Below are 18067 nucleotides of genomic sequence, written 5' to 3'. Positions count from 1 at the left end.
TTCCAGGATTCCGGATGCTGTTGGCGATCTCCCTCGACGCCATACAGTTCGGTACCAGTACCTCAGTTTGAAAAGGAGGGGATGTCACGTGACACATCCCAACCCTATGTGTCCGTGGACAAGCTACACCACAGCAGGGTTCCGTCAATTCAGTCAAGTTGGGTTAGCAGTGATCTGGCACTTTTGTGAGTCTACTCGTAGACCGTGCATGCCCAGTCACTTAGCATAGATGCATATCCTCCGGTTGCACACGGCATGATCATCGAAATTTCCATCAGAATCCATTAGCATTAGTTAGGGGACTTTTCCAGTGCATTTAGCCTATTTTCCTATTTATTGGGATTTTCACTTAATATTTTTAAGTGACTTTCCAACAAAAGTAGGTAGGGCAATTTTGCTAAGTTAATATATAAGCAAACCCCAGTTAGCACTTTCTGGCAGAAGAGGCAGCAGGAGCTTCCCGCTCAACAGGCAACTTCTCAGCGGTACCCCCCAGAACCCCTGGCGTTTTGGCTTTGCATCATCAGCTACACCATCAGAGCCCTAGCCTTTTGGATACACATCAGCCCGGCGTTCCCTCTCGCAGTTACCGCGGGCAACACCAGATCCCCAGCGTTTCCTCATTTGCATCATCGCCATCAACTTCAGCCTGGTAGCGTTTTTGCCTTAGATCAGCCATTCCAGATCCCATGGCGATTTCAGCCTTTGCTTGATTGCCCTCACTCCCCAAGTCATCTAGCGGTTGCAGATTCATCCCGTTTGCAGCAGCAGTACCCATAGCCTTAGCGTTTTTGAACCAGCGTTTTCAGCCATAAAACGCAGTAGCACCTCTGCCATTCCAGCGTTTTTGGATCAGCAATTCAGCATTGGAAAACGCAGGATTATCGGCAGATGAAGCACAGCAGATCAGCCCTAGATTGGTTGCAAAAGTTCCCCCAAGTTTAGCCCAAGAAAACGCAGCCAAAACAGTCATTTTCAGCCACCGAAACAGTCCCCGAATTCAGCGATTAGAAGCCTACAGATTTCAGCCATCGAGTCGTCGTCGTCATCGGCATAGTCCAACTTGCATCTGTCCATTGCATAGGCATTGTACACCTTTGTGCAATCAAAGAATAGACCACTCTCGCCGACAAGAGTGGGGCCTTCGGAGGAGGGTTTTACAACCTCTCGGTGTCGTATCTCTTCTCTCTCCTTCTCTAAGTCTCATTCACTTGCACGCACAATATCCACTCACTTTGTTCGTGATCATAGCACTCTCCATAAGACGAAAAGCTCTCTCTTTCCCTAAGAACTAAAAGGAACCTTGAGCAATAAAGATCACTAATCTTGAGATAAAAACAACATTCATTCCATTGCACCTAACAAATAGTGGATAGATTAACCAAAATGGCTAGGTTTATTCCAACCAAATCTAGTGTTAAAACTCTTGAATTGGCTAGATTACTTGTAGAAAACCTCTAACGACTTTATAGATTACTGGCAGATATTGTGTCTGATAGAGACAAGAAGTTTCATAGCCATTTTTGGAGAGCTGTTTTTAAGAGGTTGGATACTAAACTAGGCATGATTATAGCTGAGCATCCTCAAACGGATGGTCAAATTGAAATGGTTAATCAAATCCTAGCAGATATTCTACGAGCATATGTAAGTAAGCGGCAAGCTAATTGGGAAGAGTACTTACCTATAGTAGAGTTTGCATATAATAGTGCCAAGCACTCTTTCACTAGATATAGTCCATTCATGTTAATGTATGCGTTTCAGTCTAGAGCTCCTTATGGAGTGGGACTACAAAAGGAAATAGTTCAGGCAGCTAAAGACTTTTTAGAAGATATGAATGAAAAGCTTAAACTTGCTAAAGCCAGTATTAAAAGGGCTCAAGATAGAGCAAAGACAAATATTGATTTGCATAGAAGGCCTCTTACCTTTGAGGAAGGGGAACAAATTTATTTGAAAGTGCCTAAAAAGTCTAAAACCATGAAGACAAGACCATGTCCAAAATTATCACCAAGGTAATGTGGACCTTGCACAATACTAAAGAAAGTTGGAGATATGGCTTACAAACTCCACTTGCCAGAGATAAGTGGCATACATCCAGTATTCCTGTAAGGATTCTAAGTACTAATCCTTAATTGAGTACTTAAACTCGTGATTAAGACTTAAGAAACTTGAACTGAACTCGGAAACAAGACTCTGAAGACTTTGTGTTTGATTGATTGAATCACTGCTTGAAACTGAGTAGAATAGGCTCCTTATACAGGAGACGAAGAGACACAAATGAAAAGACACGTCTCCTAGTGAAGAGACATGACTTTAGATGTAAAGACACATCCTTTCGGCGAAGAGCTGCAACCATTGGGCGAAGAGTCGCACCCGTAGAGCGAAGGGGTGTGACCAGTCATCGAAGGAGTGTGGCTTTTGGCGAAGAGACACGTCTTTTGGGCGAAGGGGTGTGACCATCCAAGCGTAGAGGTCCTCCTTGGCATGGCACTTCGCGTATCTGCAACTAGGAGATGTAATGTTGTTAACATAGTCACAATCGTGACATTCCCTCCCATTTAAAATCAGAGTCAGTGTCAAAGAAATGACTTCTGATGTTGATAGAACTCTGAAAAAGCATTGAATCTTCGAAAATCTTCAATCTTTGAGTTATCGGAAACCTTTGTCTTGAACCTTTGCTTCTTACGAAACCTTTTTGCTTTTACCGCTAAATCCCATGTCATTGCATTATTCAAAGACCTTTTAGAGGAATTTGGCATAATCAGGTTGACTGCAACAAGAGATTGATCTTCAAAATTCTTCATGCGTTGTAAGACTTCTGGTTCAAAATCTTTCAGTAACTGTGAAATATTTGGGGAAGAGGAAATCTTCTCAAGGTACTCTTCAGATGGGGTAACTTCAACTTTAATAATCACTGGAGAGGATTTTGGCTTGAGACTGTAATCATCTTCCAATAAAGAATCCCAAAATTCTTCAGAGTCTTCTTCAGAAACTGCCATTTCATGACTTGCAATTGGCATATCATCATCCAGCAAAGAATCAAAGAAAGCATAGCTGTCTTCAGACTCAGAATCTGCAACTATGTCCTTATCTTTGTATGGTAACAAAGTATCACTTGGAAAAACTTCTTACTTGAAATCATATTTGTCTTCAGTAATTGATTCAGGAGAAGTTAATAATTTCAAAAATTTATCAATTAGAATTTCTGCATCTACATCGGAGATCATATTTGCTTCATAATCCTCTGTATCATGTCGTTTGACTAGTACACGTGAGGCTTAAATCACTCATTCCGCATGATAAAGTCCATGTAAAACCAGTTCACGTCCATCTTTGAACAAATTGATAGTATGTCCTTGAAAGCTAATTGCGGGATCATATTGGAATAACCAATGCTCACCAAGAAAGGCATGACTTCGAAATCCAATTGATCTGCATTAGTTTGAATATCGAACTGCAACTGTCGAACTGTCTGATCACAAGTCAAAATTGATCCATCTGCTAATTCCACATCATATAAGTGAGATGTTTTCTGAGTTGGTAAGCCAAGTTGTTGCACTATCTGAGTGCTGACGAAATTAATCGAACATCCGCTGTCCACCAAAACATTGATGGAACGACCATTGATAGTTCCAAGAAGGCTCAAAACTTGCTTTGAAAGAGGCTCCAAAAGTGAAGAACCACACTAAGCATGCTTCATAAGAATACTTGTATCCTCTCAGACACGAATTGTATTGACCACTGATTTTCCTTTATCCTTAGCAGAATCTAGTTGTTCAAAGTTTGATGATGTTTCCGCATTGAAATTTCTTTTCAAATTAGATGGATTTGGTTTCTTTGGACATTGATACCATCTATGGTCACCACCGCAAATTGTACATAATCCTTCCTAACCAAAAACGACTAGATGATCTACAAAGCGTCATTTTTTAGCTATGTCCACAAATCAACTCCAAATTGGACGAAACTTGACAGAGCATGTCTGGACAACCTATGGGATGTGTCCATATGCCGGGACTGAAGAAAATGGCCGCAACAAAGTGCAAGAACCAAAAACTGGTAGAGTCGGAGTACCAAGTGCTCGAATGGTGTCAACAGCTCAGAAGAAGACCAAACAGAAGCTAAGTATTACTTACTGAGGGTATAGGATAAATGTGGGTCATCAAAAAATTAACTTGATAAAATTTTGCATCATCAACTATCAATTGCGATTAATAGCTCAAGAGCTTAAATTGGCATCTGCTTGTATTTTTTCACCTTAGGACTCTTTTACATGTTGTGTTCAAGCCAAAAACCCACATGATGCACAAAAGTCACTTGCTCACTAGCTCCAAGACCAAAAATGCACTCACTTTGCACAAAGCCAAAATCTGACATGAAATACCACTCATGTGCCCAAAAAAGTATAAGTCACATTTTGGGCTTGATGGAGGAACATTTGAAAAAGATCTGCCTTGAGATTATCGATCTTGAGAATAGAACCTTGAAGTTGAATAAGGTTGCGTTGCTTGCTGTCTGAACTTAGACTTATGTTGCTGACTTTGGCTATAGTTGTCTCTGTGATCGCGTTGTGAAAAGCGAGCGTTATTTAAAGATCTTTCACCAGGGAGAAAATTCCGTGTAGGGCACCGATTATCGCCAAGACGCTCCACATAGGCAATTGCAGCATCCAAGGTGCTAGGGTTGTATTTGTGCACATCGTCCTTCAAGTTGGGTTTGAGTTCGTCGATAAACACTGTAAGGATTCTAGGTACTATTGTTGCTAAATTGGCTTTATCTGACAGGAAAATGATTCTAAATGAATTATTGGATTTATAAGTGAGAGGGTTTTCTCGCTTGGAACACCAGGAAAAATAATTCTGAATGAATTATTGGAATTTTAAGTGAGGGGTTTTCTCACTGGAGACATCCAAGTACAGATATTTCTAAGTACCTCATTCAGAGTAATGACGACAGCACTGAGAACGGGAATATTTGTAAAGCCACCAGGAACGAGTACTTCGGATGGGTGACAGGGAGCATCGGAAAGAAGTATCCAACCATCCGGGAACGGACATCTCTGATGCGTCGTAATATGGGTGACATAGAGCATCGCGAAGGAGATTGTATCGTAAGTTCGGTAGAAAAGGACTAGGTGATGGGTATTCCTAATGCCTCACAAGGTGGGTGACGGGTGCATCAGAAAGGGGATATCCATAGTCGAGAGGAAATTCCAAACTGTGTTAGAATTGTGCACAAGGAAAAGCAAGCGCTTGAATGAAGATGGGTTCAAAGGAAACTTTGAGGAAAAACGGATGCTTTCTAAGAAAGTGGGATTGCTTTTTGGAAAAGTAGATGCTTTCTCGCGAGGAAGTCTATGTCTGCATTGCAGCTGTGCATGTGATTGCATCAAGGGACGCCTAGGAAGTGCTGTGAAAGCATTTGTTTTTTACCTTATAAGGTTTTATTGAGTTTTTGGGCACATTCATACTATTTTTAAAATATGACGGCTGCCCACTTATTAAATAAGGCAACAGATCAGCCAACGTTTTCTCTCTCTCTTTTTCTGGCATAACAGCGCAAAAGAAAGAAAGAAATTAAATAATAAAAGAAACAGCCGCAATCTCTACGCGAGCAACCTACGCTCAGCTATTCGAGCCGTGGACAAGAGCTATAAAAGCATCACATGCCCCCACTCAGAGGAGGATATCAGTTCTTGCAAAAAGAAGATGCTACTGCAAATTTCATCCGCAAAGAAGACATTGCCGGTGATGCCCATGGCTGCCCCAAGTGTACCAGATGTCGCCAAGACCCAGTGCGCGAGTTCCCTTGCGAAGAAGTGCCTACGGAGCGTGTTTCCATCGCGACAAGTTGCTGTTTTTCTCTGTTTTCAGCCCATAAACGTCGTAGACGGGGCTGATTTACGAGAAGGAACCCGAAAACACACCTCTTTTGTGTGTAGGATTGGAAGAGAGGGTTTTCTACGTAGAGATCTCTTCCAGGGAATTGATTTTCGAGAACCAAGTTGCGTTTCGAGCATCGAAACTTTAAAGGTAACAGTTTTCGTGTTATGATCTCTTAAGTATTTGTTTGCAGGTATACTTCCTATTAGTGAGGGAGTAGGAGCAGAGGAAGGAATGAGCCTCTGCACGAGAAAGCGCTCTGAGGAATTAGAGCCAGATCAGCCCAAGGGTTTCGTACCCAAGTTTGGGAAGTAGATCCACGGATCGGAGAGAGGTAGTCTCTTGAGTTGTGATCCGGAAGTTGAGATTTCCAAGTAAGGACTTCATGTCCGGAAAAGCAGACTCTAGAAATAGAGTCAGAAAACACTTGCAGGGATGCCATGCCCTGCGTCTAGAAGGTGAGATCCAAAGGCGAGAACCTTGATTCTCGAGGATTTGGAATAAGGAACGGAAGTTCCTTGGAAAAGGGTTTTGCCCTTGGAATAGGAAGCCGAGGCTTCCGGGAACCATCAAGTCTTATTCTAGAACGAATGTGGTAATATGTTCTATCACGTGACACATCCAACCCTTATGTGTCTACAGCATGATCAGGGTTCAATCAGTCCAGTCAATCTAGATTTAGAAGTGATCTGGCACTTTTGTGAGTCTGTTCGTAGACCGTGCATGTCCAGTCACTTAGTGTAGATGCATATCCTCAGGTTGCACACAGCATGATCATCAGCATTCCCATCAGAATCCATCTGGGGAATTTTCCAGTGCATTTAGCCTATTTTACCTATTTTTGACATTTTTCACTTATTATTTTTAAGTGACTTTTGTTGGAAAGTAGGTAGGGCAATTTTGCTAAGTTTGTATATAAGCAAACCTAGACTAGCATTAAATGGCAGAAGAGGCAACAGGAGCCAAGCTCAGCAGGCAACTTCTCAACAAGAACTTGGTGGTCTCCCCTCCAAGCAAAGGACTCGGCACCTTGGCGTTTCCATCAAGGTGGTCATTGCCATACCTCCCAGATCTTAGCATTTTGCATCAGCATCCTCGCCCACAAAGCAGCATCCCCTAGCGTTTTGCATGAGCAACTATCGCCAGAATCAGCCAGCAAGCTAGCATTTTTGGGAACCCAGCAACCCAGCGTTTTTGACCTGCATCAGCCTAGCGTTTCCAGCCTTTATGACCTCAGCCTGCAGATTTTCAGCAGTAGAAAGGACCAGCAAGATTCAGCCCTAAAGAGCAGCAGATGCAGCCCGGTAAGAACCTCAGTTTTCAGCCTAAAGAAACCTCAATTTTCAGCCCTAAACCTGCACATTTTCAACGACAAAGACCCACACAAACAGCCCCCAAATCAGCATTTTTGGATTGTAGCAGTTTTCAGCCCATAGCGTTTTTGGACAGCAGATACACGATTGCAGATTTTAGCCCTAGAGTCGGCCTCGTCATCCCCTTCGTCGTCGTCAACATAGTCTAGACTTGCATCAGTCTCATGCATTCCCATTGTACCAGATTGTGCAATCATAAGTAGACCACTCTCGCCGACGAGACTGGGGCCTTCGGAGGAGGGTTTTACAACGTCTCTGGTGTCGTATTCTCTTCTCTCTCTATCTCTCAGTCTCATACACTTGCATGCATAGTGTCCTTTCACTTTGTTTGTGATCATAGCATTCTCTCATTAAGAACGGAAGGCTCTCCCTTCCATAAGAACAAAAGGAACCTTGAGCACAGTTCAGAGCACTCATCTTGAGAAAGAACAACATTCATTCCGCTGCACCTAACATTGGTATCAGAGCTTTGGCAACGTTCTGTATCACTCAAGGAAAGAATCACAAGAATTTTGTTTGCTTGTTGCGGTCGCACGAACCTTGTGCGTGTCGATTCCTAATCGTGTTTTTGAAGAGTGACAGGAATCCCAGGAAAGAATAGCTTGTCCAGCCTCCCCTTGTGCCTCTTTTCACTCATTGAGAGCGGACCGTGCACTTAGCGGCCAGCCAATCGACGTGAGGTGGGAAAAAGCAACCTTGGTGTGAGCGCAAGGCCGCCAAGGGGTGCGCCCGCGGAAAAGAGCATGAGAGAGGCGAAGAAGAATTTTCCCCAGCAGGAGGTTTTTCCGACCCTCCCCCTTCCCCATCTACGTTAAGAATTGCACTAACTCCTATGGAGAAGTTGGACCAAGAAAAGAAGCAGAAAGAAAGGCCTACGAAGAAGAAATGGCAGCCATAGAGCGTCAGTACGACTTGGAAGAAAAAGAATGTCAAGCAAGATTTGATCGCGAGACCAAAGCAAAAATGCAAGAGATGTTGCAACTCTTTTCTCAAATGCAGGCACAGATGCAAGAGATTCGGGAAAAGGAGACTCTCTCAGTCTCTTCTTCTCCCAAGCATGACACACAAGATTTGCATGATTATGAGAAGCATGATGATTTGAATGAATATGATAAGCATGATGATTTGGATGACACTGACAAGCATGATGATTTGCATGATGATCAAGATGTGATTTCTCACAAGCATGATGATTTGCATGATCAAGATGTGATTTCTCACAAGCATGATGATTTACATGATAAAGATGTGATTTCTCACAAGCATGATGAGTTGCATGAAGATGATGTGATTGTTCACAAGGATGATGTGTTAGTGGATACTTTCTCTAGCCAAGCTAACCTCGTTGTAGATTCAATCAATCACGAAGATCCGATCTTGGCTTTCGAGTCAAGGTCCAAAGAACCCCCATAGGACGATTCGATCATTCAAGAAGAACCAATCTTGGCTCTCGAGCCTAGGTCCAAAGAACCCTCACAGGAAGTATTATGTGTTCGCATGATTAGTACGCACGCATTGTACACGTGTTTCATTCGTGATCGTTTCTTGTATTTTAGTCAGTGTCTTTATGTGATCTCTTTTACTAGGCATGACATATTGTACGTTGAGCACGTTTCACTCATGAATGAGCACGAATGTATGCGGATTGTTCATGAAAAGCTGAAAAGTATGCATTCAAGGAAGTCACATTCCATGTCTCTTCCTTGGCATGACACATTTGTAGAAAGAACACATGAAAGTATGAGCACCAAGCATGGGCATTTCTGTTGTGAATTGCCACAATGGATTGCTCTAAATCATAAGAGAAAGATTCGATCTCATTGTTTGCATGTGTGTGGTGAACGGTTTGGCACTCCCTCTCTTTGTTCATCTACATTGCATGCACAGTCTTTGAGGAAGACAGGATTTTTTCCACTCACTTTACATGGAATAGGTATGTTCATGGTTTTGTGTTGGAAATGGTTTCAGGAATTTTCAGCCATGGAGATTCTTGAAGATGAAAGAAGCATGACTCTAGACGAAGTTGAAGCATCGAAGGAGCCACAAAAGACTGTCACTTTCGGCGCGGCCCAAAGAAGCAAGCATTGCAAACCTTTATGAAGTTCAAGTACCGTGTGACCCACACATCAGAGTGGGCCGGCGAAGAGTCCCTTCCAAGATTCCGGATACTATTGGCGATCTCCCTCGACACCATACAGTTCGATACCAGTACCTCACTTTGAAAAGGAGGGGATGTCACGTGACACATCCAACCCTATGTGTCCGTGGACAAGCTACAGCATTATCAGGGTTCAGTCAGTCCAGTCGGTCTAGATTTAGAAGTGATCTGGCACTTTTGTGAGTCTATTCGTAGACCGTGCATGTCCAGTCACTTAGTGTAGATGCATATCCTCTGGTTGCACACAACATGATCATCAGCATTCCCATTAGAATCCATCTGGGGAATTTTCCAGTGCATTTAGCCTATTTTACCTATTTTTGACATTTTTCACTTATTATTTTTAAGTGACTTTTGTTGGAAAATAGGTAGGGCAATTTTGCTAAGTTTGTATATAAGCAAACCTAGACTAGCACTAAATGGCAGAAGAGGCAACAGGAGCCAAGCTCAACATGCAACTTCTAAACAAGAACTTGGTGGTCTCCCCTCCAAGCAAAGGACTTAGCACCTTGGAGTTTCCATCAAGGTGGTCATCGCCATACCTCCCAGATCCTAGCGTTTTGCATCGGCATCCTCGCCCACGAAGCAACATCCCCTAGCGTTTTTCATCAGCAACTATCGCCAGAATCAGCCAGCAAGCTAGCGTTTTTGGGAACCCAACAACCTAGCGATTTTGGGTTGCATCAGCCTAGCGTTTCCAGCCTTTATGACCTTAGCCTGCAGATTTTCAGCAATGGACAGGACCATCAAGATTCAACCCTAAAGAGCAACAGATTCAGCCCGGTAAGAACCTCAGTTTTCAGCCCTAAACCTGCAAATTTTCAGTGACATAGACCCACAGAAACAGCCCCCAAATCAGCGTTTTTGGATTGTAGCAGATTTCAGCCCATAGCGTTTTTGGACAGCAGATACACGATTGCAGATTTCAGCCCTAGAGTCGGCCTCGTCATCCCCGTCGTCGTCGTCAACATAGTCTGGACTTGCATCAGTCTCATGCATTCCCATTGTACCAGATTGTGCAATCATAAGTAGACCACTCTCGCCGACGAGAGTGGGGCCTTTGGAGGAGGGTTTTACGTCTCTGGTGTCATATTCTCTTCTCTCTCTATCTCTCAGTCTCATACACTTGCACGCATAGTGTCCTTTCACTTTGTTTGTGATCATAGCATTCTCTCATTAAGAACGGAAGGCTCTCTCTTCCATAAGAACAAAAGGAACCTTGAGTACAATTCGGAGCACTCATCTTGAGAAAGAACAACATTCATTCCGCTGCACCTAACACGTTCGTTCAAGTGCTTGTATATACTTCTCCTAAGTAATAAAGATATTATTACGGGGGGGGACCAGCCCATCTCCTGGTCCCAGTAATGTGTCGATTCTCTCTCTCTCTCTCTCTCTCTCTCTCTCTCTCTCTCTCTCTATCTATCTATCTATCTATCTATCTATCTATCTATATATATATATATATATATATATATATATATATATATATATATATATATATATATATATATATCGTCTGGCTTCAGTAATAAGTGATAAATTCTATTTATCCGAATTTATTCTATACTGCGATGCGCTCCCGTTTGTGACACTAATCCTTAATTAAGTACTTAAACTCATGATTAAGACTTAAGAAACTTGAATTGAACTCAGAAACAAGACTCAGAAGACTCTGTGTTTGATTGATTGAATCACTACTTGAAAATGAGTACAATAGGCTCCTTATATAGGAGACGAAGAGACACAAATGAAAAGACACGTCTCCTGGTGAAGAGACATGACTTTAGACGTAAAGACACATCCTTTCGGCGAAGAGCTGCAACCATCGAAGAGTCACACCCATAGAGCGAAGGGGTGTGACCAACCGTCGAAGGAGTGTGGCTTTTGGCGAAGAGACGCATCTTTTGGGCAAAGGGGTGTGACCATCCAAGCGTAGGGGTCCTCCTTGGCATGGCACTTCGCGTATCTACAACTAGGAGTAGATGTAATGCTGTTAACATAGTCACAATCGTGACAATTCCACATTAGCATACTCAAAAGGAATTGGGTCAATCTGACAATCTTATTCTAGATGATCAGATAGTGGAGCTCATAGATACTCAATCTCTTCCACATGAGCCAGAGAAAATACTAGACACAAGAGAAAAAAGAATTAGAAATACAATTTATAAAGAGTGCTTAATTAAATGGAAAGATTGTATTAAAGAGAGTTCAACATGGAAGCGAGTAAGCACTCTCCGAAAAGGTTTCCCAACTTTGAGACTATTCTAGAAATTTTCGAGGACGAAAATTCTTGAAGGGGGAAGGAATGTGACGTATCCAATATGGGGGAGCACGCACATTGTTGAGCTAGGGGTAATGGCCGGGTAAACCGCCCCTTAGATATTGAGAGTTAAATTATTAAAGGCTACGAGAGCCAAGTGTCAAGCAGCTCGTGCCTTGCCCATGCAGGAGGCAACAGTCATTTGTAAGGGGGAGAGGCGATGCTCGACACTGTGTGTGTGCACCTGCACGCAGGTTCCCTGTTGCGAGCTACGAGCCCTGCTTTCCTACTTCGCTACGGGATGCTTCTTCCATACATCCCTTTGAAGAGCTCCAACCTTGGGGGCAGCCCTTCGGGTGCAGATTTGGCAACAGCGGGCAAGTATAGCAGGTTCTTTCCTCGCATTTTTTTTGCCCAGCTTTCTAGCATGTTACAGATCAGCCCTAGTGTTCTTCACATGCTTGTTCCCCAAGCCGGTTCCTTTACTCTTACCTAGAGTATTGGTGTCATGTTGTGTATTGGATATTGATTGCACAGTGTATTTGTGGGTATATCCCTTCAATACAAAGGATAATTTTGGTGGAGATTTTAAGGAAGCAAGTTACAACAATGGGAGTATTTGTGCTCTTCAGAGTCTATATGCAGTTTAGTAAATTGTATTGGATTGTACCTACAAGTTTGATCTTGGAAGATGCAAGGGAGTGGGGGACATTTGGTTTGATCTCAAGGTGTTTGCTTGAGTAGCTAGGTTCTTGTTGGACCCCGACAGCTTCTTCGGCAAACATGATCCTCAAGTGACGATCTATCAGGTCTTCCTATCCTTAGCAGTCCGAGTTTACCCATGGTGTGATACTCTTTGAGTCTTGAGTTCTATGAGATTCAAGTTTTGCTATTCAATTACACAAGAAGCAGTTTTACTTCAGATTGTCTCACATTTCTTTCTAGTGGTACTCATTCTCTTTTCCCAAGATTGAGCGAGAAGGGGGCTTCCTATCTTGGAGGGAGCTCTCAGCTTTAGCTCTGGAGCTTTCAGTGACAGTGTTTACTCTATTTCGACGTGGGGTTGAGTAAGTTTGTTAACTTAGAGCGTACTTTTGAGGATACTTCTCTTTTACAGGGGGCTTCCACCTTATAATCTTCAGTCGCCTACTGATGCTCCATTCAACGGAGTACCATGCACGGTGTCTTCAAGTCCTTGACTTCCTTGCCCACAGTGCAGTTAGTACCTTGGCAGGTGTTTTTCTTAAGCAACTTTGGTGGTTGCTTCGCTTTCGAATTTGTGGTGTGACGGTTGCTCTTACCAGTGCATCCGAGTAGTATTTCCTATGTTTTGTCTTCCAGATTGATCCTTGGAGCTTTACTTCGTAACTTTCATTGATGATTACTCCAAGCATGCAAGAGTGTATCTGCTATCGAGGGAGGGAGTATATGTCTCATGAGTTTAATGCATTTCTGGCTAGTCGTGGGATAAAACACCAATGTATAGTGCCGTATACACCTCAGCAAAATGGTGTTGCTGAAAGAAAAAACAAGTCACTTACGGAGATGGCACGATGTATGGTCATGAGTCAAGCTTTACCACATTCGTTTTGGCATCATGTGTGCTACTTATGTACTCAACCGGTGTCCTACGAAAGCTTTGCAGTATACGACTCCATATGAAGCATGGCATGATAGAAAGCCTTCTATTGATCACATGCGCGCTTTTGGTTGTTTAGCTTATGCTTTGGTGCCACAAATGCAACGCAGAAAATTGGATGATAAGGCTGTTAAATGCATTTTTGTTGGTTACAGTACTAAAAGCAAAGGTTACAGGTTGTACCATCCACAAACAAAGCATATCTTGGTTTCATGAGATGTTGTGTTTGTGGAAGATCCTGTTCAACCCTTGTTGTCATGTCCTAGTGACAGTAATGTAAGCTCACAAGACATTTATGATAGTTTATTGCCTCTTTTCAGTGATAGAAACTTGAATGTAAATTCCAATGAGGCAAATGTATAGCCTATGGGGGTTTCAGAAAATGCTACAAATCAGTCTATTACTGATGCAAATGTACATGATGTACTTGATGTGGAAAGGGCTGAGAATGAGTAGGCTAGAGGTATGCCAAAATGGCTGGTGCATACTATAACAAACTTGGACACCCCAAGTCTGAAATTTGTCGCGACACGAGAGAGAGATTTCCTTAGAACACTTCGCAAAATTCAGTCACAATTTCATTGAGTCGACACGGCCCAGCGTAGTTTCGTGCCAAGAGAGATTGGCCCCAAAGATTGGCGTGCCCCTTTTGGTATTTCTTTTTGCATTAACAATTGAGCAAGTACTATTGCCCTGGCTCTCCTCTGCTCACCGGCTCGTCAGCTCTGAATGAGCCAGAGAGAGAGAGAGAGAGAGAGAGAGAGAGAGAACGTACGCCGGATGGTGAGATTGATCGCTATAAGGCTCAACATGTTGCAAAAGGTTATGCATAGCAGAAAGGCTAGTTATGAAGAGACTTTTGCTCCCACTTGTCGTATGACTACTATGCGTTTTCTATGCATTGGTAGCTCATTTTGGATGGGATGTACATCAATCAAATATTGTTACTGCTTTCTTGAATGGTGATATATTTGAGGAAGTTTATGTAACACAACCTCGCGGTTTTGTCATTAAAGGGCAAGAAGATAAAGTGTGCAAATGTAAGAAAGCTTTGTATGGGTTGAAGCGATCTCCTTGTGCTTGGTATGAGAAAGTTGACACTTTGTTTTAAACCTGTCTTGGTACCGATTTGAACTGTTTGACTCTGGTTTTAAATACTAGTTTTATTGATTGGTAATTAACTCTCGGCTGGAGTAGTGAGAAAAATGATGTTTTGGTATTGTCTGAACCTCAGAAAGATGCAGATGGATGTCTGGGGAGCATTTCGTTGTATGCTAGAAAACCTCTGAACGACGCAGACGAGATGTCTAGTTTGGTTGTATGCTTGAACCTCCAAGCGACGCAGGCTGCGGTCTAAGGAGCGTTAGGTTGTACCAGTCTTCTGAACTCATAGCCCGGACCTTTTTAGGTTATTTGCGGGGGGAGTGACGAGGTAGTCGTTGAGTAGCTTCATATCGCTAACCGTCTGTCTTGGAGAAGTGCTCAACGGCGCTGTTCGTTGTGTCTTGTAACATGCATATGTAAGCATTTGTGTTGCATTGTGATGTGCCAACAACTGAATATTCCTTTTTAGATAAGATACTTCTGGGAAGTCATTTGGGACCAGTACTCTCTGGGGTGGAATTCAGCCACTTCGTGTCGCGTGTGCTCTCTCTCTTTCAGTTCAATTGTCACTGAAGTGTTTAAAGTCTATTCAGTCTGTTCTTTTCTATTGGCACGTGGTGCTCGTCTCGTGACTATCGCCCCTTCCCAGAAGAGAAACCAAAGTTCACAATCCTCCGCCCAAGATACTCCACAACCGTGACCTAGTACAGTTTCCAACACTTCTATTCGACAGCAAACTCTTGACGAGATGGCACAATAACAATCAGAAGGAAGGTGTTACAAATGTGGCCTGCGCGGCCATGTTTCCTAGGATTGTCCGGAAAACCCCAATAACAAAAGATCACTCCCATATGGAAGCACAAAAAACAAGAAACCCATTCCCTCAGTTGGTTTGGCTTCTGATTTGATAGGGGTTCCTACCGTCGACACGTCCAATGAACCATGTAAAGTTGTGGTCAAAGTTAAAGATCAAGATGCCATTATCCTATTTGATTGGGTTCCATGCAAAATTTTATCTCCCCAGAATTAGCTGCAGGATTAGGCATTGAACAATATGCCAAAGGGATGCAAATTGAAGCACAAATGGCTATGGAACTTATACTTCATTGACACCATTGATTAGATCACGCCGACTTCAAGTTCAGACATTTACACATCAAGTTGACTTCTACCTTATGGATTTGGGAGGATGTGATGTTCTATTGGGCATGCCTTGGTTTTACAAGTATTATGCCCGATTTGACGCAAGAGAATAAATGATCCAATTGAAGCGAGTTGGTGTTGGATTTCAGTATTCCAGCTACTCAAGGAGCAACGCCAAGCTAAGAATCACGAAGTGAAGGGGCCAAAGCAGAGCCTCAAAAGCATCATTCCTAAAAGCACTTGAACTCAAGTAGGTGCCACTGCTCGGGAGCATCTGGACGCAAAGTCTCGAAGAGAATCGGACCCTCATGAGTTGTACTTTGCAAAGTGTACTAATAAAGAAATACCAAAAGGGGTGCCAGTCTTTGGGGATAGTGCATCGTGGCTCGGAACTCCGCCGAGTCGTGTCATCTACTCTCTCTATCTTTCACAGATATTCAAGTGTTTTGAAGTGATGGTGTTGTCAAGTGTGTAGATTGCAATTATCTCTACGTATCCGTCCGGTCCCTCGCCGGAAGTGATTACAGGGGAGTATTGGGCCAAGTGTTACAAAACCTCCTCTCCTACTACCTTGTGGATGATGCGCCTTCAAAAACCGATTCTTCATCAACTAGTATCCAATACAAGTTGCCACAGACTTCCAATGTGAAACAATTTCAGAAGATGTTCAGAGAGAGGCACACTCTAGAATAATCATGCAAGGAAATCATCAAATGACAGTCGACTCCAAGATACTATCCGCCAAGCGCATGCATTGGCTTCAAAAGTTACTTGCAATAAGAAAAGAAGAGACATCCTAAATAGGCTGAAAAGCATAACATCACTGGCTCCATCAAACAGAAAAACATCACTTGCGGTCCAACTTATCTCCTCGATTACATATAGTTGAGATACTTTTTAGTTTACTCCTCGCTACATTATAATATTACACTCTCTCTCTCTCTCTCTCTCTCTCTCTCTCTCTCTCTCTCTCACACACACACACACACACACACACCTGACTTGCTGATGAGGAAGCAGGGGGTCGATGATGGTGACCATAAAGAGCCAAGATCATTAGCGTGAACAGACCAATAATAAGCAGAATGAAGGCCGTGGGGAACCGTCTCCGCTGTTGGCGCCTGGGATCCCCAACTCTTCGCCTCATTGCTGCACAACACCCAGGTCCAGAAACTGCACCCTTAGCGTAGGCTGCCCATTGCACTCTTGAATGGGAAAATGCGGTCCCTGGAAAATCATGAGGTGAAGACCTCTCTCTCTCTCTATCTCTCTCTCTCTCTCTCTCTCTCTCTCTCTCTCTCTCTATGTGTGTGTGTGTACCTTACAAGGAAAAACTGACAAAAGCGCCAAGAAGCATATCCAGCTCCAAGCACCATCATTGTACAGCAGACCACCCCGTAAAGAGCTTTCATCCAATGCGGATCCACGAAAAGAGGAATGCCAATGTGCCTGCGTCTGTGTGTGCGAGTGCGTGTGAGTTTGCTTTTGTTTCCGGTTTTTCTTTTTTTTTTTGGGGGGGGGGGGGGGGGGGGGGGGGGGGGATGGGTCACAGGAGAGGAACTGTCTATGAGAGAGGGAGGAGCGGGTCACAGGAGTGGCAAAGACGAGTGACCAGCATAGTCACGTTAGCACGTGCGACATTTGAGGCAAAAACGTAGTAGGTAGTTTGTTTTAACAAACAAATGAGAATTAACCCGACCCTCTCAACTCGGCTCATTTCTTTACCTTGATTGTCTAAGAGCTATTTGAACAAGGCTAAGAGGCGCGAAGGCCTCTTAACTTAAGGGAGGAATGAGTGTTACAATCACATGAAATTATCATTGTGTTTTAATATATAATTATATTATCCATTATACATAAATAATCATAAATGGTTTATATATTAAAAAAGGCACCGTTTAAACAATGAGGTGAAAAATGCACATTACATATTATCATTTAAAATCAAAATAAAACGAAAAAATAAAAATAAAAATATACATTATATTATTCATTATAGATACACAAGAGTCGACGGCAAAAACCTCGTACTTTTTTTTCAACATCTCTCTTCATTCACAAGGGACGAAGGTAGCTCTATAAAATTTATTTTATAAGATTTTGATGTTTAATGTAGTGGTAGTGTTGTTGAATACGTAACTGCTGGATTCAATTCAATCACACCGATCCACGTTTCGTGCTGAAAAGTGGATGGTAGAAATGCTCTTCCAAGGGGAGAAGGCTTGCTAATTTTTTTACGGGTCCAAAGAAGTATAATTTTCTTTTATGCCAATTGACAACCTCCATGGTGAAGGCACATTCCTTTTTGAGTGTCATTCATCGACTCTTGGGTAAACCCAACCATATATCAAAAAAAACTCCACTTAATTAGTAAGATGAAAGGTGCACATTACACATTATTATTAAAAAAAAAAACAAAAAAATGAAAAGACACATTAAATCTAAAACAAAAATATATATTAATGTTCTCATTTGAAAATTTACAAGTGAGAGTATAAAAATATA

The 18067-nt window shown here is 42.6% G+C and overlaps 1 protein-coding gene and 1 pseudogene across 2 annotated transcripts in view; one reads left to right on the top strand and one right to left on the bottom strand.

Moving 5' to 3' along the window:
- The window catches only part of LOC147433983 (hexosyltransferase GAUT11-like), a 52759-nt gene extending 35669 nt beyond the window's left edge, over positions 1-17090 (bottom strand). The window contains exons 1-2 of one of the 2 annotated variants that reach the window (XM_086490610.1): positions 16883-17090; positions 16560-16789 (exon numbers count right to left, since the gene is read on the bottom strand). In XM_086490610.1, coding sequence (XP_086346736.1) covers positions 16560-16709 — 150 coding nt within the window. In that variant the 5' untranslated portion in view covers positions 16710-16789; positions 16883-17090. The remainder of the gene's footprint in view (positions 1-16559; positions 16790-16882) is intronic. The other variant, XM_086490611.1, reaches the window with a different exon arrangement.
- Positions 1741-12221, top strand: LOC147433984 (uncharacterized; annotated as a pseudogene).
- Positions 17091-18067: the final 977 nt, after the last annotated feature.

The sequence above is a fragment of the Adiantum capillus-veneris genome, chromosome 19 (genome assembly GCF_014529385.1).
Source record: "Adiantum capillus-veneris isolate H3 chromosome 19, ASM1452938v2, whole genome shotgun sequence".
Taxonomy (NCBI): Eukaryota; Viridiplantae; Streptophyta; class Polypodiopsida; order Polypodiales; family Pteridaceae; genus Adiantum; species Adiantum capillus-veneris.
This window is presented reverse-complemented; position numbering and strand designations above follow the sequence as displayed.